Raw genomic sequence first — 23,361 nt, 5'->3', positions numbered from 1 at the left:
ACACACAATAAATAACTTTGCTCCCAACGAGTACAGAGAGGTTGTCAATCTCTCTGGCCTTGTAGTTTGCAAAGGATCAAAACACAAGCGGGAAAGTAATAGTGATTGCAACGGAAAAGTAAATGAAAGCGGTAAATGGTGGAGGTGTAAACAATGATGGTGATATGGACCGGAGTCACATGATGTTCACTAGTGATGTCTCTCTCCCAAAAGACGATAAACAACTATGCTTGGGTAAACAAATCACAGTTGGACAATTGACAAAATTATGATCGCACTGCAATGCTAATTATGCTACTTGATAGTTAGAGGTTCAATAGTAATGGGCGGTACGCCAAGACAAGTAGACCGTTTACTCATCAGAATCTACTTACTAATCATCCACCTTGAGATATCTATCCAGAACATATCTCTGGTATTAAGTTGCGAGCCCCACCTAAAGTGTAAACTCAAAGCAACGGGCAACTGCATTAACGAACTATGTCTAAGGTAAACAATCCTTGCAACCGTGGTCACAAGCACCGTTGTTTTCTCCCTGGTGGCAACAAGCACATCCCCTAGTCTCATGTTTCTGCCACTCGAGCTAGACATCGAGGGGCATGAACCCACAATCATGCATAACGCTCCCTCTTGGAGTTACAATCTACTACTTGGCCAAAGCAATAAATAGCAACGGAGAACATGCATGAATCGCAAAGGAACATAATATAAAAGTATAATCAGACATATAACTCATAACAATCTGAACATAATCTCATAATCCATCGGATCCCAACAAACCGAGCATAGCAATAGCAAGAGAATTACATAGATGCCTTGATCATGTAGGGCAGCTCACAAGGACTAACCATTGAAGCACAAGATTGGAGAGAAGGCATCACATAGCTACTGGTCATGGACTCATGGTCAAAGGAGGACTACTCATGGCACGTCCGGGAAGCGCCCATGGCGGTGGAGAAGCTCCCGGAGGTCAAGCCTCCCTCGAGCAGGGTGCCGGCAAGAGGTCTCGTGACGCTCCCGATCTCAGAAGCGCTGCGGCAGCGGAACGGTGGAGAAATTCGCGATTCCAGAAAGTGTTCGAGGGTTTCCTCTCGGGACTCTAAATATAGGCCAAAGGAGGGCACCGGAGGAGGTGGGACCCACCCAGGCGACCTCCTGGCGCGACCTAGGGCCTGGTCGCGCCAGCAGGCCGCCTGGGAGGCCCCTGGCCCCCCTTTGGCCCATCTTCGGTGATCCGGAAGCTTGTGTTTCGCTGATTTTTTATAAAAAAAATCTGGAATTTTTTGGGCTTCGGAGAATTGGGTAAAAGCCCGTGCAAAATAGACATCAGCACACATAAACTGGCACTGGGTGCACTGAGTTAGTAGGTTAGTCCAAATATGTGTAAAATGATATAAAAGTGTAGCAAAACATATAACAATGTCACCCAAAAGATCATGGAACAAGCATAAATTATAGTTACGTTTGGGACGTATCACTCCCCTTGAGTCGAATCAATAAATTTGGGTTGAATGCTCTACCCTCAAAAACTGTGGCGATCCCCTATACTTGTGGGTTATCAGCCACCCGACCCCTTGATTGGATCCAGCGAGGTACCCCATCCGGACGTCTCGTGGAACGTAGCCCCAGGATCCCGAGTCTCGTGGGCCAAAGCCTCTGGGACCAGAGTCTCCTGGGACGTAGCCCCTGGGACCGGAGTCTCGTGGGCGAAAGCCTGTGGAACCAAAGTATCATGGGTCGAAGCCCGTGGACCCAAGGCTCGTGATCCCGAGTCTCTGTAGCCTCCAGCTCAAATGGGTCCACCCTAGTAGTCATGTGCTCGGGTGAATGAGCTGGGGGTGGCGGCGAGGAAGGCGTAGCAGTCCACCTACCTCTCCCTCGGCCACGTCCTGTACCTATTTGCTTCTTCCCTCCCCGACCTCCTCTCCTGGTGGGCAACGAAACTGATGAAGAAGCGCCCGCGGGTGCCCAATATTTTTTATCAACGCTCATTAGAGATATAGGGGTGGAATGGAAGTACCCCTCCCACGGGCCGCGAACGAAGAAGTACCCGTGAAGCGCTCTGGACCCGCGCCCACCATATTTCAACACCTGCCATGACAAAGAGTAAAAGAAATTAGTACAACATAAGAAAACTGAATACCTGACATGAATAATAATATGTACATAACTTAAATTGGGATGCATACAAACTGATAATAGTCTCGATCGTTTATATATGCTTTGGGATCAATAAATGCATCATCATCATCACTATCACGCGTGTCGTCATTAATGTCGTGCTCATCAGGTTCAATGACATCAACAAGTGGAAGGCCTTTCTGTAATTGGTCAAGCATTGACAGGTCATCTGCGGTAGAAACCTCTTCCAGTTATGACTCAGGTTGTTCCGGCTCAGGGGTGAAGTCGGATTTACTCGCTGTCTACTTCCATGTTCTGGGGTGAAGTAGAGCGGTTCTTGAAACGTTTCTTGGAAAGACGTGTTTCTTGGAAGAATTCTCCTTCATATGTGTCTGGGTTAATGTGAGGTTCATAATCCTATTCATTGAGGGTAGGTGGTCTAGCATGTGGCGTTACTTCATAAACAACATCCTAACCATTCAGATTCTTATCAGTTTTGCAGGCCCATGGTAGATAGAAAACTTGGATAACCTCTTGAGCCATAATATAGACATCGGGAACATCTAAATGGGTGCTTTGTTTGATTTCGACTAGACCTATATGTTCATGAGTCCTTCTAGTCTCCTTCTGCTCAAACCAATAACATTTGAAGACTACGACGTTTGGTGGGTTTTCACCATAGAATTGAAGTTCATAAATGGCTTCAACTCTTCCATAATGCTCGATACCTCCTTCGCCAATAGCAGAGACACCACAATTTGTAGATTTTTGGTCGGCCATAGATATCTCTTTGCCAAAGGTACGAAAGCGATACCGTTGATGTTGTATTTCTCAAATGAACAGACCTTATAGTCAAAACCATTAAAGACTTGTCTCAATTTGGCGTCCATAGACTCTGAATTAGCCTACAAGTTTAATACGAAAGGATTGTTGTATTAGCCGCAAATTAGGCAAATAAATGAAATGGTCCATTAATGATAATTATCGTTTGTTTGAACCAAGAGATGAAACCGGGATAGACGCCCCCATTCTTTGCGATAAGCTCATAGTCTTCGACGAAATCCTTTTGGATCACCGCTCCATCCGAGAATTTGGCGACCTATCGACTGTATCAAATATCCGGGAATAAGAGCAGTTCAAAGGAATTATAAGTTGCGGAAAAATGTACCGAGAACTTACTCGATGTACGGCTGCACTTCTGTTAGGTTGTTGAATATATACAACGAAATGGTCCACCATTCTTTGATAGCCAACGCTATTGGTTTCGAAGCACCGGCTCGTGCGAGCTTCCCTTTGAATAGGATGAGGTTGGATCCACCGTTTTTAGGGTTGCCAATATTGTACCGAGGCTTTGATTATGTAAATGACGATTCCTGGCTTCGTAGTGTGCTATCACGAAGTTTGCCACCTCCTCAGTAATGAATGCCTCGGCCATCGATGCTTCAATTCTACGTTTATTTTTACATTTTTCTCGAAGAGTCTTCTACATCCTCTCAGTTGCAAAGCACCAACGATTTTGCACCCCCCAATCTTGCCTCGGCGAGGAGATGTAAAATCAAATGCTGCATTGGATTAAAGAATCCCGGTGGAAAGATCTTCTCTAACTTGCAAAGCAACTCCATCGCCAACTCCTCCATGTCATTTACCATGCTAGGCGGTAGTTCCTTAGCACAAAGAACACGGAAGAAATAGCCCAGCTCTGCCAGTACTAGCCATTCACCCTCAAGAATAAAGCCACGCAACATCACCGACATTAACCGCTCAAGCCATATGTGCCAATCATGACTCTTGAGACCAACTATTTTAAAATTTTGAAGACTCTCTCCCCTCTTTAGATTCACTGCATACCCATCGGGGAACATCAACTACATTTTTACCCACAAGATAATTTCCCTCATAGCTCCCCTTTTTATATTGAACTAGGCCTTTGGCTTCGACCAATTCTGCTTTCCTTTCGATTGTCGCATGTTTTGTAACGGTTATCACATAGAGTCTGATGATTGACACTAGCCTTAGGATTATCCTTTGCCTTACCCTCTATCTCGAACAATGTACCAAAAATGGCATCTCCGATATTCTTTTCGGTGTGCATCATGTCGATGTTGTGTGGAAGAAGGAGGTCTTTGAAGTAAGGCAGATCACACAAGCATGTCTAGTGAGTCGAGGCGTGTTTCGAATTATACCCCTTGAAATACCGTGGACGCTCTGGATCAAGCTCGGGAGCGTTTAACTGATTCAGGATATGTTGGCCTGTCAATGCAGGTGGTGCCGAGTTTTTGACAATTGTACCTTTGATAAAGTCCTTCTTGTCTTTTCTGAACTCATGATGAGGATCTAGGAACTGCCTATGCAATTCTAAGAAAGAATGCTTATGACCCGCCTGCAGCCAATGAAATTGTAGAGGTGCCTTGCATGTGGGGCACGGAAATCTTCCATGCACACATCACCCTGCGAATAACGCATACACCATCAAGTCATGCATCGAGTACATGTACCAGACATGCATTTTAAAGTTTGCTTTTTCTAGCGGCGGCCTATGTCTTGAACCCATTATCCCAAGCTTCTTGCAATTCATCCTTAAGCGACTGCATGTACATTCATATTCTTCCCCGCATAGTTGGGACCTAGAATTATCAACATCACGAATATGTTATTTCTTTGCATAATCTGTCCGGGGGAGATTGAGTGGAATGGAAAATACAGGCCAACGACTATATTGGGTTGTCGTCATACCGAAGGGATTGAACGAATCCATGGCAACACATGCTCGAGGATGCCTTGGATCTGCCACTTTATTCACATGTAATGCATCGAAGTGCTTCCATGCAAAAGCATCTGATGTGTGTACCAACATACTATTCCCATCTGCATCTAGCTCGGTCCTTTTGCCCAATTTGTGTTAGTCATCTGTCTCGCCATCTCTCTAACCATGAAAAGACATTGAAGTCTTGGTATGATTGGCATATATACCAAAGAACATTAACGGGGATTTTGGTCTACCTCTTCTCACCAATACCATTGTCCACCACAACATACCTGGAAGACTTGAAAATGGGACAATAGTTCAAGTCCGCATACTCAAGCCTAAATAAGGCACATCCTTTCTCACATGCATCTATCTTCTCATAGGGCATCTTAAGCACACGAAGAATTTTGTCCGACTGGTATAGGTTTGCAAGCATGACATGGCCTTTGGGTAGAAAGCGTTCAAATAGTGTCATCATCGCGTCGTAGCATTCTCTGACCAAGTTGAATTGAGCCTTCAAAGCCATTATTTGTGCGATGACATCCAGTTGACAAAGCTTAGTGTGCTCGTGGAGAGAACGTTTTGAAGACTCCAACATTTCATAGAAGGCCTTTGCAGATTCCTCCATCTCATCTCTGAATCCCGAGCATCATCTAAGTCTTGCACCGTGTCTTCGATCCCGGTACCATGCTTGTTGGTGTGATGTGACGCCCTCGATTTAATCGTACGCTAATCATACACGCAAATGCGTACGATCAAACCCAAGGACTCACGGGAAGATATCACAACACAACTCTATACACAAATAAAATAATACAAGCTTCATATTACAAGCCAGGGGCCTCGAGGGCTAGAATACAGAAGCTCGATAAACACACGAGTTAGCGGAAGCAACAAATATCCGAGTACAGACATTAAACAAGGGGTGCCTTAGAGAAGGCTAGCACAAGAAACACGATTGAACGAGGTGAGGCCTCCTGCCTGGGAACCTCCTAACTACTCCTGGTCTTCAACGACCTCCACAAAGAAGACACCATCGGGGCGGCACGCGTCGGCATGAAACTCCATCTCCTAGGATCCATCAGCTGATCGCAGCAACGGATCAAGGGGACAAAGGGGGAGCAAAGCAACGGTGAGTACTCATCCAAATTACTCGCAAGACTTACATCAGAACTATGCTAAGTATGCATCGGTATCAAAGAAGGGGGTGGTTATATGTGGACTGACTGCAACAATGCAAGAATAGAGAGAGAAGGCCTAGTCCTATCGAAGACTAACATCTTCAGGGTCTTGCAGCAATAGACGAGAGTAGAACAGGTGTAACACAATTAATAGTCATATTGTTGTAGCAATATTAAAATGAGGTCACGCCCAGAGATCCTCCCTCGACTCCCTGCGAGGAAGTAATCCCAGGGCAACAATTCTAGTTAAGTAACAGTTGTAGTTGTATAAGATCAGGGCACAACTCCAAGTCGTCCTATAACCGTGGACACGGCTATTCGAATAGATAAGTTCTTCCCTGCAGGGGTGCACAACATATTCCCCGACGCGCTCGATAACACTCTGGCCGAACATACTTTTCTCGGTCCTGCCCGGCCTCGGAATATCGACACGTCGCAGCCCCACCTAAGACTCAACAAAGAGGCCAGCCCGCGGGTCTAACTCCTAAGCACAAAGGGTTCATGGGCCCACTTGCCCGCCGCGCTCCTGCATGATGCGTGGGCGGCCAAGGTCAGTCCTAGCATCCCTTAATCACAAGCGCAATGCATCTCGGGACCACTCGGGCGCACGCCGCTCCATTGCTGACATCTGAAAAGCTTCGGCTGATACCACGACGTCGGGTACCCATAATTCTTCCCACGCAGACGGTTGGTGCGTAATAAGGCCTTCCTACCAACCCAGATCAAATATCCAAATCCATTATCATTTTAATTAGGCCACCGACACAATCTCACGGGAATCCACCCGTCTAACAACTAATCACCAATGATCCCACTAACATGGTCGAGTAACTGTGTGGTTGTAACATCGGGGGGAATCCGAGGTATCACCGTCGTTGGATTCCGGACGATGTATCCGTCAAGGTGGACTTAGAGGAATCACCCTCGAGGGTCCCACACTTGAGGGGTTGCACGACAGAGGCATCGTCGGGAATGGTGAAAGAGGAATCACCTTCGATAACCACGACCGACTAGCTGTACTACAAAGATATCATCAGGAGTACTTAGCGAGGTGTCGCCCTCGGTACCCGATAGTATCTCTGTAGCCTCGTACAACTAAGGGGGTGTATGTGTTGTGTCAGGTCTGGCTCGTCGATCAGGGATCGAGATTTGAAAACAAAGCGGGGCAACTTGACTACGGGGTCAGAAGGGATGACTGCTCCACCTATACTAAGCAGATTTAAAGTATAGTACTGAAAGTAGCAGTTCATCAAAAACACGCTATGCATCAGATATAGGAGCTAACTACAACAGTAGCAAAAATACTAATGCAAGCATGAGGGAGAAAGACATAGGTGATATAGGGATGATCAAGGGGGGGGGGGTTGCTTGCCTTGCTGCTGTGCGGCAAAAGGCTGATCGGCAGGGTCGTAGGTGTACCCGGCAGCAGCGTCAGTCTCGGGCTCTACCGGTAAGAAGAGGGGGGAGAAACAACAAATAATAGCAACAGGTGCAACACTAAGCATGACATGGCAATATGCATGCTAGGCATGAGCTAACGCAATAACATTCGTCATAGACGGGTCGGGAAAATATCAGATGATATTTCCCGGGTCTCTCGCTACTACCGGTCAAACTCAAAACGATGGAAAAGTTCCACGTTTGCTATGCTAAGGACGCATGACACACGAATGGACCGCGTACCCGGGTTCGTCTCGTTTTTCTGATCAATTTTCATGTACAAAATATTTTCATCTCACTTACGGTTTATTTAATATTATTTTTTAAAGTTTTATTCGATAATTAGGAATTAAAAACAGATTTAATTAATTATTTAAATACTATTATGACATCAGCATGATGTCACGCTGACATCAGCACTTGACTAGTCAACTGACTAGTGGGTCCTACGTGTCATAGACACAATTTATTAATTAAGTTTAAATATTAATTAATCATATTAATTTAGTGGGGACCCACGTGTCATACTCTAATTATTCTAATTACTTAATTATCCATTTAATTAATTAACTAATTAATTAAATAATATATGTATTTATTTAATAAAAAATATTTTTATTTTTATATTTTTATTTTTATTATCATTTTTATTTAACAACGTGTGGGCCTCTGTGTAAGTGGGAGTGGGTTTTGGCCACATCACAATTTACACACACACATAACATAATGTATTTTCTTTTCTTTCATACATGCATATATACGTAATACATACATACATACGTATTTCATACATAATACATACACGCTTTTAATACATTTTTATTTTTCTTTTCTAACTTCTCATCTCCAACCTCTGTGTCTCAACAAAGACATCTCTCTCAACACAGAGAGGGAGGAGGCAACTCCACCATCTCCTACCGGAGTCAAACGGCGTCGGAACGCGGCGGCGATCGCCGGAATGGAACCGGGACGGAGAGAGGATGAGAGGGGTGTTCTCACCCACGTTGTAGGGGGGCGGCTTCGGCGAGGCTTGGTGAAGACGTCGAGGACGAGGTGAGGAGGCCGGAGGTGCGGTGCCGGCGAGGAGGAGCTCCCGGTTGTGGTGGTGGCCGGCGGTGGAGCTCCGGTGACGGGGCGGCGTGGCGGAGGGCTGCCGTGGCCGGAGGTCGTGGGGCGACGACATTGTGGAGGCGGTGGTAGTGGTGGCTTGGTCGCCGGCGGTGGAAGTTAGTGGGGGGGCTTCGGTCCGGGGAGCCCGAGGGCGTGGGGGTGAGGTGGAGGCACGGTGCGGTGGCCAGGGGGCGTCGTGGGGGAGAGGTGGAGGCGCGGTGGGGATGTGTGGTGGTATATTTTAAACAAAAATGAGAGGAGTAGGCGACGGCTATGCTTAACCCTCATGACTCCCCACCCAATCCAGCAGCGAAGGACACGAGCAACATCTAACTATATTTTTCCATTTATATATGGTGTATGTTGCAGTGTAGTGTCTATGGATTTGCACCTCGCATCCTTACTGAACCACTAACTACCATATGATTATGCACTTAATTTCACAAATCTGCCAAAACTAAAAAAATGGACTACCTTGGAAGGGGGTGGCTCCAATGGTGGGGCGTCGCCTCCTCGATCTGGCTCGGGCGCCTGCTGCATGGAGGTGGTCGAGGCCGGGGGGTGGCATCGGGGGTGGGGGAAGGGAGGGAGTAGTTGATGATGGTGGGGGTGGCTGTGGGGGAAGGGAGAGAGGAGCTTACGATGGTGGGGGATGAGTGGGGGGGTGGCGCCGCGGTGGTGGAGGAGGTGACGTTGGCGGTTGCGGGGTGGGGAAGAGACACATGGGGTGGGGGCTAACGGTCGTTAGATAGGGAAGGGCTTTGTCGTCTGCCAGCAAACGATAAAGACCCTAAAAGTAGACGACAAAGCACAAGCGGTCGGCATTCGTTGACCTAGCCATCCCCATTGTCTAGTGGGCCTCAACTAGGCTCTTTGCCGTCTGCCTTTAGACTCTTTGCCGTCTGCTGACAGACATCAAAGAATGGATTGATGTCAAATAGTATATTTGCCATCAGTCCATTCTTTGTCGTCTATTTTATGGAACTTCTTTGTCGTCAACAAACAAACGACAAAGAATGGACTGATGGCAAAGAAGTTGATTCTAGTAGTGATATAACAATCCCTCAACGTGCAACAAAGAATCACTCCAAAGTTTCTATGGGAGAGCGTATGACGAAAATGCGTATCAACCTCTAGGCCTAGATTACCCCAATGTCACCACGGGAATCCGCAAGTTGATTACCAAAAATGTATCAAGTGAATCATTATAACACCCCATTGTCACCACCGGTATTCACATGCAATATATACATCAAGTGATCTCAAATCTAATATTCAATCCAACATAACAAAACCTAAAAGAGCAAGACTCAATTCACCACAAGATAGAGATGGAAGAATACCATATGATCCAGCTATAGTAAAAAAGCTCGTGGTACATCAAGAACAAGATAGATAGATAGATAGATAGATAGAGAGAGAGATTGAACACATAGCTACTCGTACATTCCCTCAACCCCGAGGGTGAACTGCTCCCTCCTAGACATGAAGACCATCGGGATGATGAAGATGGCCTTCGGTGATGATCCCCCCGACAGGGTGCTAGAAATGGGCTCCGGATGATATTGCTTCAGAACAGAGGCTTGCAACGGCGGAACATAAGTTCTAGGTCAAGTTCTGGGTTTTGGGGGATTTATAGGATTTTGGGCCTTGGTTTCATGTCAAGGGGCCCGCGAGGCAACGACAAGCTTGGTCGACACTCCCTACCCCTAGGGCGCACCCATCGAGCTTGTTGCTCCACTGGACTTCGTCTGGTCCTTTCACGAAGCTTTAGGGTCACTTTTGTTCCAAAAAATCACCAAAAAGTTTCAGCCCGATCCGAGAACTTTTATTTCTGCATAAAAATAACACCAAGGTGGTTCTGCTGAAAACATCGTCAGTCCCGGTTAGTTTCGTTCAAATCATATATAAATCATATAAAACTTGGGTAAATATGGTATGAACACTTTATAAATTATCGATACGTTGGAGACGTATTAGTGACAGCATGGGAGCCAACAAATTGGCATACATGGGGGCGGCCCGAGAACCAGTCCCAGCCGAGAAGTTCGTGGAGATCCTACACAAACCATCGGTCAAAATGCAGGAGACCGCGGAGGAACCCTCGACCTCCGGAGGATCGATCCCACAGTCACCAAGCATGAGTCTGGGTGGGTAGAAGAACCCACTAGGGCAACACAGGTGGCCAGAGAGGATGGCGAGCCCACCAAGATAATATTCACATCAATCCTAGACTGGACTTAACCACTACTCACATACCCCGTTAATGACGACCTCCCAGAAGAGGAAATGAATTCCGGTGAAGTGTTTGCAGGTCTAAAGCATACACAATCATCAAAGGGGAGTTGTACATGCACAACTTAACCAACATCTTCCAACGACGTGTTTCAGAAGAAGAAGTCTAACAACTCCTATAAGAGATACACGTAGGGGCTTGCGGTAGCAGGCAAGGACTTCCGCCATGGTTTCTTCTGGCCACATGCGATGATAAATGCATAAGATATAGACCAGACATGTGATGGATGCCAATGCTTTGCGCAAAAATTCCCAACGCCAGCCATAACCCTAAAAACAATACCGTTACCACCAGTAAAAATTTCTCTAGTGTCAAGAAGGTGTGTCGAGGCTCGTGAGTTTATTTTTTTTTGGAGCGCTCTAGCGCGACTGCTATATCTTCCTCCACTATGGCTGAGCACGACAACTTCTTCGAGGATGTCGACCACCTCCTCGGCGACATGACAAACGACACATCTACATCTTCTCTCACTACACGGTAGGTCCCCATTTCCCATTTGTTAGGGATTGCATTCGGTCTACTACTTTTATCTATTGATATGGATATGAAGTTCGTATGTTATTCACCAAATTGCATGACTGCTCACATCACTTTTTACTTGATGCCATTATCATATATACTATGATTATCATGATTTATCTACCTTTTTTCTAGTTTACTTAATGAAAAATTGCTCAAAATCCAACATATACACTCTTTGAGATCTTCTTCATGTGAATGGACCCCCGTTGATGTAGTCCTAGTGACGTGAGGGTTTGGCTAGGGGAACTACAGCGCGCTCGGGATGTTCACCGCTTTGATGTTGTAAAGGACATGCACTTTTTGTTGTTGTTGGCGGTGACACAAGGGTTTTGCTTTTGAGTTTGGAGTTATGATATGATTTTTAAAAAAAACAATAATAATATCTAGAAAACTTAATCAAGCCTTCAACCAAGGACTACTTTGTTAGTATGTGATTTATATGCATGAAATTGATACCACTATATTCATTTTTGAAACTACTTACCAGTAATTATGATTTTGCATCGTATATATCAAATGCTAGTCTTAACGAAACCTTACACACCACTAGTAAATCTGTCTCAAAAAGCCTTCCAAAATAATATGTTTTTGTTCATTTTATTAGCCATAATTAATATAAAAATAATGGTCAAAGTTTCGTTCGTATGAATTATGTTTTTCATTTGTTTCAAGATGTTTAAGCTTTCTTTAGTTCAGATATTTTTTATTCCTTTTGAGTATTTGTGACACCGGAATTCACACAATTTTTTTTCTAAAAAGTTCTTTGCACCCTGTTTTGTAAGAAATTCCATCTACTAAATCGCTTGAAGTATCTTCTTATGGCATGGTTAAAAATTCTTGGATCAAATGCTGCAATTCCAAAACGGTATACTTTTCAGAGATCTGCAAGTGAGCAAATCAAATCAAAAGATCTAAAAGGGCTGAAAATCAGCAGAGGAGGAAAAAAAAAACAGTGACATGAGCAGTATATAGGGAAACACCCGCCTTGCTTTCGTGTCTCCCTTCTCTCGCCCCTCACACCTTTCTTCCCCACCCCTACTCCTGCCGGAATCCGTGATCCCGGCGCGAGCATCTCACGCCCACTTCCCCTCATCTCCTAGGATCCAGCCTTCGCACGCTCGCCGGAGCCACCGAGCTACAACCAAGCACGCGGTGCCCGATTCGCCGAGTGCGGCGGTGGCCAGGCCCAGATCTGCGAGATCGTCACCCACCACGCCCCGCCTCCTCCGAGGTACAGTGGACGAGCCCTATCCTTCAGATCTGCTCCTCTGTCCAGTCGTATCCGATGCGCCACTGCTGATTGGCTGAAACGGCGCGGTTGCTCTAGTAATGCTTCTGGGATCCCTCGGGCTCGGACGCCGGGAGTGCTGAGCGGCATCTAGTCGGCGGCGTGCTCCCGTGGCGGCGACTCGGGCGAGATGCAGCGGAACGGGGTGATGGAATGCACTGCGTGCCGCTCCCGGCTGGTGGTGCCGAGCCCGCGGAGCGTGTCCAGGGCGTATGACAAGCACCACAACAAGATAACGTCCAAGTTCCGCGCGCTCAAATTCCTCCTCGTCGTCGGCGACTGCATGCTCGTCGGCCTCCAGGTGTGTTTCTACCTCTCTTTGACGATAATCGAACCACTACGTTCTCAGCAGTTCAATCCATCACGTGGTGCAAATACTTGTGAAATGGTATTTTTGCATGATCTGCGTTGAACAATTATGGGGCAATATCTGCATGCTTCAGTTAGTTGGTCATTCCTTTAGCGTTATATGCCTCTATCTGGTAACAAGTACTCCCTCGTCAAAATATGAGGCTTATTTTACCAACAATTACTTTGTTAATATGTGATTTATCTGACAGAAAAGTGATGCCATTAGATTCGTATTACAAAAGTACTTGCGAATTTGTCTCGCATAAACCATGTATTAATCGAGTAGTTGTTGGTCAAAGCCTTACATTAATGAGTGAAAATACACCTTACTTTCTTATGATTAGCCTTCTGTTAGAGATAATGGAAGTAAGTATTTTTCTTGCAAAAGATAATGGAAGTAATTAGGAGAGCTGTGTTCATGATTAGGTTCCGTACTTTAACAATTTACTGTTGTTTGCAGCCCATCCTAGTGTTCATGTCAAAAGTAGATGGGAAGTTCCAGTTCAGCCCCATCAGTGTTAACTTTTTGACGGAGGTTGCAAAAGTTATCTTTGCTATCGTGATGCTAATTATTCAGGTTTGTTCGTGGCTTCTTGCTCCAATGTGTCTCTATCCTGCATGTACACCGATGATGTCACATGATGTTATACATGAAACACCATTTTGTACACGCATATCTTGTCTGGATGGTTCTGAATTTTATTTTGTGCTTGTTAGGCTCTTTCCTGTTTTTGACATATCTTGCACAACACATGTAGTTATTCTTGTAGCAGAAGTTCTTTACTCACCTATCACCATAGGCAAACTTTGTCACAGCACACTGTTTGGAAATTTAGTGTACCGCAGTCTATTTTTCATGGTTCATAATAGCTGCAAGCGACATATTTAATTTGTTGATGGCTTCTCTATAGCTTATGCTCCTCACTTATCCACCTCTTCAATAATCTGACAGTCTCGAAAGCAAAAGGTTGGGGAAAAACCACTTCTGGCACGTTCAACCCTTATGCAGGTGATGTATCTGGCCACAGGATGATACAGTTTACGCCCTTTTTGTTGCTTATGTTCATATCATTGCGTGCATGCTTTCATTTTCAACGTTGAATCAGTGCTTGGTATTTTTGTTCTATATAGCATTGTTGTTAAGGTGTCCTGCCTTAGACGCCTAGGCGATAAGGCGCCCTGGCAACACCCTACAAATATGCCCGCCTTAGACGCCTAGGTGGTAGAGTGGGTGGTGCTCGCCTTAGGTTGCCTTATATAAACAATGCTATATAGTTACCAAAAAAGGCTTTCGCCCCGCTTTATAAATAAAGCAAACCGCCAGATCACAACATTTGACACAAGGTCAACACACACACACACGCACGCACATAAGTAGCACAAGACACCAGCAAAGGGTTCCGCTGAGGGCACAGCTCAACAAGCCCTAAGAAACACCCACACCCAACATCGGGAGGGTGTAGTTCCATGCTGTTTTATATCTTATTACCCCCCCCCCCTCCCAATATTATGTTTCTGTTTGCCCTATACCCATACCTAAAAATACTTTATTTCACTTTCTTATCACATTGTTTTGTTATCTGACAATTCGATCATTTATTTTTGTAGGCAGCCCGCAACAATGTACTCCTAGCTGTCCCTGCACTTCTATATGCCATCAACAATTACCTTAAATTTATCATGCAGGTAAGTTTCATTGGATTTAGAGGCACAGTCTCGCCGTTGTCATGAGTATACATTTTTTGCCTTGTGAGATTGACGTACAGATATACCTGACATATATAGCGTATTGTGCAGTTGTATTTCAATCCATCAACTGTGAAAATGCTAAGCAACCTAAAGGTACATTCTTTTTTGTCCTACTCAGATGTCATCTTTAGTTGTATTAGTGTGTATGCATATATAACACCTTGTATGATCCAAACTTCTCTAGGTACTGGTCATAGCTGTTCTTCTGAAATTTATAATGAGAAGGAGGTTCTCTGTTATTCAGGTAAGGTTGACGTTTAAATTCTGTTGCAGTTATTTCTACAGTTTAGTTTTAGTTTGGGGATTGAGTTTACCAAACTGTTTTGTGCTTTTAGATTATTTGTTTGTCTACTAGTAGTCTAGTATTACTACCATGTAATTTAAGAATGACTGGATTAGGCTCTACCTGCCGCATTTTACATGATCTATTACCCAATCATATTAGGAAATATTAAGAGGCATTGATCAGTGTATTCTACTATTCTGAACTTACTAGAAATTGTTAGAACTAGCAGTATCATAGTTAATAGGGCATCACCAAAGTGTTGTTTAGGCGTCGAGGCGGTCTTGGGTGGTGGCCATAGCCGTTTTGTGGTGTCCAAGGCATTGAGAAGGCATGGTATAGTGTTGCCTGAGGCGAGGCAGGTGATGAGGATGCTTTTAGTGGGAGGATGGAAATGGAGAGCAGATAAATCATTGAAGAGGGAAGGGAGATACATACATACAGTAGCTAAGAAAAAAAAGAGATCTTAAATGGTGGGCAGCGGTCTGCAACCTTGGGTCGAGGGAAGCAGATCTGATGCTGAAGCTATCTATCTGTTGTCTCCACCTGCTTGCTGCTCCGAGCACTTGCCGCTGCCACCGCATCTTGGCTCGTTACTTCTGCTCTGGCTGCAGACTGCCACTGCAGCTGATGTCATGGCATGCTGTAGTTGTCTCTGTCTCCGACGGTCTGATTATTGAGTTACAAGGTTTATTAGGAACAATAGAGAGAAGACGAAGAAAAAAAAGTCAAATCTGTTTGACTATTTCTAGATACTTCTACCCTAGTCTAGTATTTGTATCTTTTCTTAACCCTAACTACTGTTTTGTAGAGTCTTCTAGCCATGAGTAGAATGTTGAATCTGAACTCATGTTTTCTAGCTATAAGTAGAAGCTGAGATGTGAAGGCTTCCCAAAGCCTTGTCAATAGAGCTCCTCGCCTCTTTGTAACCAGACTTATGTACCCCACTACCTATAATAGAACTTGGTGTTCTATCTAAGATCTTGGACTAGATCTTGCGCTCTAGGAGTTTTATATTGAACTCCTGCTGCCAAATTGGCCTATATTCGCCTCTAGAGCAATAACTAGGGCAACACGTGGAAGTAGTTCCTTCAACACTAGTGTTGTACACTTTGAAGCAGCAAGGTGGACTTGTTCATCCACATCCTTGTGCTGCTTCAGAGGTTGAACTTCAGGCACCATGGCTGCTATCCCCTCCTTTCATCTGCTTCCCTTGTTCTTGCAGCTGCATTTTGCAGCTGGCTCTTCAGGGCACACAGAGCATGAGTGAGGTGGATTACGCTGTTGGGTTCAGATTGCCATTTCAACTTTGCCTTTTTCATTCGGGGCACTATTTTATCATCTAATTGTTGCTGTACAAGGTTGCAGTGGCGGACCTAGAAATAAACTAGAGGGTGTGCACACTTCAAAAAAATTGAGATCTATTTCAATTTGCTTGGTTGGGCCTGAAAATGAGCACTTTTTTACATGGTAACAAAATATGTCCCAAATTTCTGGGTGTGCCATGGCACACCCGCTGGGTACGCCACTGCAAGGTTGGAATGTCATGCCTTAAGTGTCTAGTGGGTGCTATAGTGATCAGTTGAAGCTATTTACAATAAAGGATTTTTCATCCCAAATTCCTTTGACAAAGTTAGCAGTGGAAAGCTCCGCTTACCGTTTCAGCTTCAGCCTCCTTTGGTAATTGTGGATATCCCAAATAAATTAGCAGAATATTGGCTAGGTACAGGCTGTGCCTTGCTAGAATTGACATGTTCCCTCAGCCTAGCACGATAGCCATGGTTATGTGGTTCATTTATTGGCTACATCCATGCATTTCTTACAAATGGTTGAGAAATGAGGAATGATAGTGGGGTTTCTGTTTATCTAAGCATATATAAGCATAATGACTAAGGAGAAAAGGTACATGGTAAGTGCCATAGAAGTTCTGACTCAGCAATGTTAACTTCTCCCTTGCTTCTTGTTTCAAATGTTGGCAGTGGGAAGCTCTTGCTCTATTACTTATTGGGATCAGCATCAATCAACTCCGAACCGCGCCTGCGGGTGATACAGCATTTGGTCTTCCTATCACTGCCATCGCATACATCTATACACTGATTTTTGTAAGTTGCTGTCAAGGCCATCTGGTTCTTTAGTTTTTTCCTTTGTTCTTTCACTTCTTTTTATAAGCTGTCGCAACAGGCAGCAAGCTTAAAGTTGCTGTATATTTAGTTGAAACTGTGAATTGTAGGTAACTGTTCCATCACTGGCTTCTGTCTACAACGAGTATGCAATGAAAAGTCAAGATACTAGTATTTATCTTCAGGTACTTCCTTAAATTTGACTATAATCTGTTCAGATTATGAGGGAGTAACTGCCATTTGTTTTAATTCTGTCCAATTATATGCTTATTGTATGGTATTTCCCTTCTACTTTTCCAAGTTCCTGTCATAAGGCATGGCTCATTCTTGTCTCCATCTCTGTGATTGTTTTGCCCTTTATCTAATTGGATTGGATGTTCTTCTGATATACTTCACAGAATTTATTTCTGTATGGATATGGTGCAATATTCAACTTCCTCGGCATCCTTGGGACGGCCTTATTCCAAGGTATGCACCTTTGTTGAGTTCCCAGTATTTTTATGCTAGGTGGATAGTAAGTACTTCATGTTATACAGGCAAGGAGTTTGTATGATATTATCATCCTTGGTGCTTTCTTGTGCAATCCAGGGATAGAAGTCGGGTATTACCTATTCTTATGAGCTGTTAAAACGAAGGCGTGATTTCCTGGTTGATCCAGAATTTGAAATATGATTATTTTTACTAAACTTTGAGGCCAGATATGAGCATTTATCTTTAATTGTTTATCCAATGACCGCTGTCAGATCCCAGAACAAAAAGGATAGCCATGTTCTGTCTTGTCCTGTCATGTCCAAAACATCTATTCATGAAATGTCATAATGTAATCATGTCTTCTTACAGGGCCAGAGAATTTTAATATCCTTCAAGGGCATTCAAGGGCTACGATGTTTCTCATATGTAACAATGCTGCGCAAGGCATTCTTTCTTCATTCTTCTTCAAGTATGCAGGTAAATGTTCTACCTTCCAGTCTTTGTTTTGTACATTGTGTTTGTTCTTATCTATTTCTTCTATAATTTCTCCTCATTAAATGATCAATTGAAATTATCCTGCAGATACAATTTTGAAGAAGTATTCCTCAACTGTTGCCACAATTTTTACTGGTCTAGCTTCTGCTGCTTTTCTTGGACATACCTTGACTATTAACTTTCTCCTGGGCATATCAGTGGTGTTTATTTCAATGCATCAGGTATCCTTACCCATTTCTTAACTTAATTTTATTTAGCCAACCTTCTTCATCCTCCATTTGTGTAACTTCTATTTGTTCCCAGTTCTTCTCACCTATAGCTAAAGTCAAAGACGACAAACCAGGTGAATTATTGGAGTTGCAAGATACACAGAATCATCGGTAAGTTTCTATCCTTTCAAATGGTTGGAGTACGAAGTTTCTATCCTTTCAAATGGTCGGAGTATGAAGTTTCTATCCTTTCAAATGGTCGGAGTATGAATTTTGATCAGTTTATCTGACTTGTTTTATACTGAATCCTTGATAACTTTGATATACACACATGAATAATTACTTATGCTGTTATGATCATAAATTGTTTTCCAAGTTTGTTTTTGACTCATATGATGCTTATTACATCACAGGTCATCTGATTCTTCTTTTGTAAATATGACTGCTGGTGCTGCTGATGACGTAAGCTACTTCTCTTGCTTCAAGAATAATACAAACATCATTTACATTGCGGACACTCACATTTTAAGTTGCTCATGTCATTTCAGGCCAGCCATCAGCTTGGAACTGATGAGAGGCAACCACTGTTGCCAATTTGAAACGTATATTATTAGGTATGAATAGCTTACCTTAGCCAAAATTTCTATAAGAATGTTTGCTCATGTTGCATGCCTTGCTTTCTCTAGTAAGTAGAACAAGAATACATTTAACATTTCTTTACTATCCATATGCGCACCCTCGTGATATTCGAATTATGAACCAACTCTAAATAAGTAAGCATACGTCTCTGCACCTACGAACTTGTGTGTATGTATCTATAATAGCCGTATTGTTTGAGGAAAATATGTGACAAGCATGTGTATCATAAAAGAAAGTGGTATCAAACAGGACTAGCATGGTCGAAACAAAAATTCTCATTGTTTCGGAAAATAACTTTCAAGATTAAAACGATGTGTGTGGTTATACATATAGGTCACACTTAGTTTGATGTGGACCCCATAATTTTATTTGTGTTTCGAGAGAAGGAAAACGTAGAAGGAAAAAAAAGACTCCGAACCGTACTTTTGCTATTTTATGTCCCTCTATACAAAAAGAGATTTACTTTCCAAAATGGAATCTTTGCCATTTTCTTATGTATGCTTCCCCGAGTAGTGATTTTAGGAAAGCAACTTATCTCTATTGAAGGCCCAAGGGGCATATATATTACACAAGACTTGAGGTGCAAGGAAAGTAAACATAGACTAATAGGACTCCTAGACCAATACTAATACTTCCTAACCCCCCTCAAATGCAAAGCGTATGCAATGCATTGCATTTGAAGAAGTGTAATAGTAAAAAAAATGATGATCCAAATCCGCGTCTTGAGAGTGTCGTCGTAGCATGAAGAGTCTTCAAAACCCGTCGAGTCAAGCCAAAGGGGATAACAAAGAGATGGCACATCAGAGAAAGACACCGCATCACTTGAAGATATAACATAAATATGAAGAGAAGATGGGTTGTCGAAAGAAGATGGCACATCAAGAGAATAAAGCACTGGGCATAAAATCGTAGTCCACGACAACCGACGGCGAAAGAAGCTCGGCGGTTAAGGCACGATGGACGTAGATTGACAATGCAAAAAGAGTCCAGAAAATTCTATAGAAAACAACAAGGGCAAATAGGCCACAAAAGAAGGATCAAGACCGGAGAAAGGCTGACGGTCTAAGGTATGGTGGACTCGCATGTCATGAGAAAACACAAAATATCAACGGATTTGGTGGATGCAACGGAAAATAAGAAAGCTAAAAGCTAGGAAGCATACACGACACAAAGATGCAAAACTCATTGTGTATGCGGAAGACATTATACTTTTTTTTATTGTTGTTCAAATCAAGATGTGAACGGAGCAGAAGCTAGCACGCAGCCGGCCACGTAGAAAGGCAGCAGCTAATCGAACGCAGCACCACACAGCAAGATGGCAAAGAGGATACTTTTTTTTATTGTTGTTCAAATCAAGATGTGAACGGAGCAGAAGCTAGCACGCAGCCGGCCACGTAGAAAGGCAGCAGCTAATCGAACGCAGCACCACACAGCAAGATAGCAAAGAGGACAACAGCACATGCAAGAAGCAGCAGCGGACAAGCATGCGGGAAGAAGGTAGAAGGCAGCCATTGTCCATGATCTGGAACAGTGCCGCCATATCGGCTTCGATCTGGAGAGCCGAGTCGATGCTCGCTGCCGGGTTTGGCGGGCAGAGACGAGGTGGAGGCCAGTGACGAATCCGGCAGGTGGGGATGAAACTGCGCGTCAGGAGCAGCGGCCGGCAGAGATCAACCAAGTCGATGCAGTACGTGGACATGTGTGTCCAGTAGTAGCCGGATACAGGCAGCACGTCAAGGAGCAGCAGCCGATCTGATGCACGTGAGCAGGTGGTGAGAGCCGGATGAGGCGGACGGAGAGGCAGCCGCCCGGCCCGTTCTGGAGACGTGGAGGCGTTGACCATCGACAAAGATCTATCAAAAGAAGACCGAAAAAAATCGATCGTGCGGCGAGTTGCGGCGCCGGAGGGGACCTAAACCTAGGCTCTAATACCATGTTAAGAAAGCAACTTATCTCTATTGAAGGCCCAAGGGGCATATATATATATATTACACAAGACTTGAGGTGCAAGGAAAGTAAACATAGACTAATAGGACTCCTCGACCAATACTAATACTTCCTAACAGTGATCTCAAATCACCACCTAAATATGTGTTATGGACATCATTCCACGAGAAAGTTAACTTGTTTATACCGACTAAACCTAAGAATTCATTATTCTATTCAAATTCTTAACTGAATAATACCTATTTCTAATGGTAGACCAAGGAATGGTGGAAGATGTATTCCAATCAGAAAAGAGCGGAAGGGTCTTGTCAAACAATAATGATTTTTTAGCCAACTCTACTATACGAGTAGATGGTCTATCACAAAGCGTATAATCAAATGCTCTTCCAGCTACGCGATGATTGATATCAAATCTATATTTGATATCAAATTCTTAACTGAATAATACCTATTTCTAATGGTAGACCAAGGAATGGTGGAAGATGTATTCCAATCAGAAAAGAGCGGAAGGGTCTTGTCAAACAATAATGATTTTTTAGCCAACTCTACTATACGAGTAGATGGTCTATCACAAAGCGTATAATCAAATGCTCTTCCAGCTACGCGATGATTGATATCAAATCTATATTTGCTAAAATAGCCGCCTAAGTACAGATGGATGATAAAAGCTATCATGATTTCTGTTTCGTAGCTTGAGCTTGCGTAGGTTCTATCTGTAACTCACCAATCCAGAATTAAGTTTGTGGAGAAGCCGGGTTGCTAAGAATTCTAACTAGCTCACTGCCTTTTTCTTATATTTTTCTGCAGGTAGGATAGAAGACACTTTTTTTGCACGGTGCTTCCAACAGTCGGGGGACAGCAGATTTTGTGTAGTGCTGCCAGTGAAATAAACTACTGTACACTGTAAAGGCAAAGACAGAAGTTACAAATGTGTTGCCCCTTTCCATTTCATTCTTTTGGAGAGGGTTGCGTGGTCAGGCGGCACATCATTACTTGGATAGTAAGCATATATTATTACCACAGGAAGTCCCCAATATGATACACATAGAAATCCATTTTTTCCTGGAGCCTGTTATGAACAGCCAAACAGTATTAGTGAGGTATTCTTTTGTACGGAAATTTTGAGCTACCAATCATTATAACAATTCTTTAAAACTCTGTTCTCCTGGTGTTTATGGTGACCATTGATTTTTTTTTTTGTGTGTGTTGTAAGAGGTTGAAGTCGATCTTTGTAAAATATTAGTGTTTGATGTTCAAACCTAAGAACTCTTGTTACTTAGTAGGACAGGAAGAGATAATTACTTCATCCGATCCATATTAATTGTTGTTGATTTAGTACAAAATATTTAGTTGTCGCTGTTTTACAAGTGTCTCAGCAATCCAGGACTTGATCTTTTGTGCTTTGGATGGCTTTGTCTAGCCAAAAGTCCCTCTTTCAGATAATGAATCCAACCTTGAAATTGAGGTACAGCTTGTTCGAAGATTTTATCATTTCTAAAAATTGACTCCAGATGCTCCAACAGCCCATTAAGATCCAGTGCATTTTTTCTAGGTAGCACAATCATAGATAAGCACAATCATAGCACGAAATGCCCCTGGTCTGGAAAGGAGTAATTTGACTCCAGCATCTGTTAGCAAATGAACCGTCCCAAAAGAGGTGCAAAAAGGTTTCCTCCATGTGCTCATTACACAGAACAATTATGGTTTTCAAGTAACATGGTTTTCCTTTTCAAAAGATTCTTGGTGTTGACTATCATAGAGTAGAAGCTAGAAGGTCTTACGCATCAGCTGAGAAGTACACTTCCAAAGTTGTTTGAAGATGATCTGGAAGTTGCTAAGACCAATCATGATTTTATACATCTTCATAGAAGAATAAACACCATAATTCAGGGATAAGTCCACCTATCCATGTCATCTTGTTGAGTTCTGTCCAGAATGGTAGTGTCAGAAGAATGAATTGCCGGTGAGCTTGAGTGGGCAGAGGGCTATGAAACAAGTACTCCAGGTTTTCCAAAGCCAGAACTTGCTAAAGAGAAGTCTCAGTGTTATTGCAAAAGGAGTCAGGGTATGCATCCTTAAGCCTTTGGTCAAGCCATCAATCCAAAAAATGGTGGGATTACCAGAACCAGGTGCATAGGTAGCGTGCTCTTTATAGATAGGCAACAACTTTGAGAACAACTTTCCACCAAAAGCAACCCAAAGCTTTGTTACTAGGAAGACAGTTTGAGTAGTAGGTTTCCCAGATAATGTTGACCCAAGGGTGTCCACTTTGCTGGAGAACTTTGTGCAAATATTTCACGAGCTTGATTGTGAGTGGTGATACCTAAAATACCAAGCCCCCCCTCCCCCGCGATGCGATTTAGACAAACACACTTTATCCCAAGAAATATTAG

At 43.5% G+C, this 23,361-nt stretch overlaps 2 protein-coding genes across 2 annotated transcripts; one reads left to right on the top strand and one right to left on the bottom strand.

The window, feature by feature from the left end:
• Window positions 1-12,396: 12,396 nt before the first annotated feature.
• On the top strand, window positions 12,397-22,332 carry LOC123401367 (CMP-sialic acid transporter 5). The gene is made up of 16 exons (XM_045095154.1): window positions 12,397-12,647; window positions 12,744-13,005; window positions 13,516-13,632; window positions 14,008-14,064; window positions 14,664-14,741; window positions 14,853-14,897; window positions 14,989-15,048; window positions 17,067-17,189; window positions 17,318-17,392; window positions 17,606-17,675; window positions 18,048-18,155; window positions 18,261-18,394; window positions 18,477-18,553; window positions 18,796-18,844; window positions 18,931-18,996; window positions 21,776-22,332. Exons 2-15 carry the CDS (start codon window positions 12,835-12,837, stop codon window positions 18,979-18,981), a joined length of 1,215 nt encoding a protein of 404 aa, XP_044951089.1. The 5' UTR covers window positions 12,397-12,647; window positions 12,744-12,834; the 3' UTR covers window positions 18,982-18,996; window positions 21,776-22,332.
• Window positions 19,912-21,015, bottom strand: LOC123401368. The gene is made up of 2 exons (XM_045095155.1): window positions 20,459-21,015; window positions 19,912-20,336 (listed from the first exon to the last, which is right to left on the bottom strand). The coding sequence occupies exons 1-2, from the start codon at window positions 20,862-20,864 to the stop codon at window positions 20,275-20,277; spliced, it is 468 nt and encodes a 155-aa protein (XP_044951090.1). The 5' UTR covers window positions 20,865-21,015; the 3' UTR covers window positions 19,912-20,274.
• Window positions 22,333-23,361: the final 1,029 nt, after the last annotated feature.

This window comes from Hordeum vulgare, chromosome 6H (genome assembly GCF_904849725.1).
Source record: "Hordeum vulgare subsp. vulgare chromosome 6H, MorexV3_pseudomolecules_assembly, whole genome shotgun sequence".
NCBI classification, from domain to species: domain Eukaryota; kingdom Viridiplantae; phylum Streptophyta; class Magnoliopsida; order Poales; family Poaceae; genus Hordeum; species Hordeum vulgare.
This window is presented reverse-complemented; position numbering and strand designations above follow the sequence as displayed.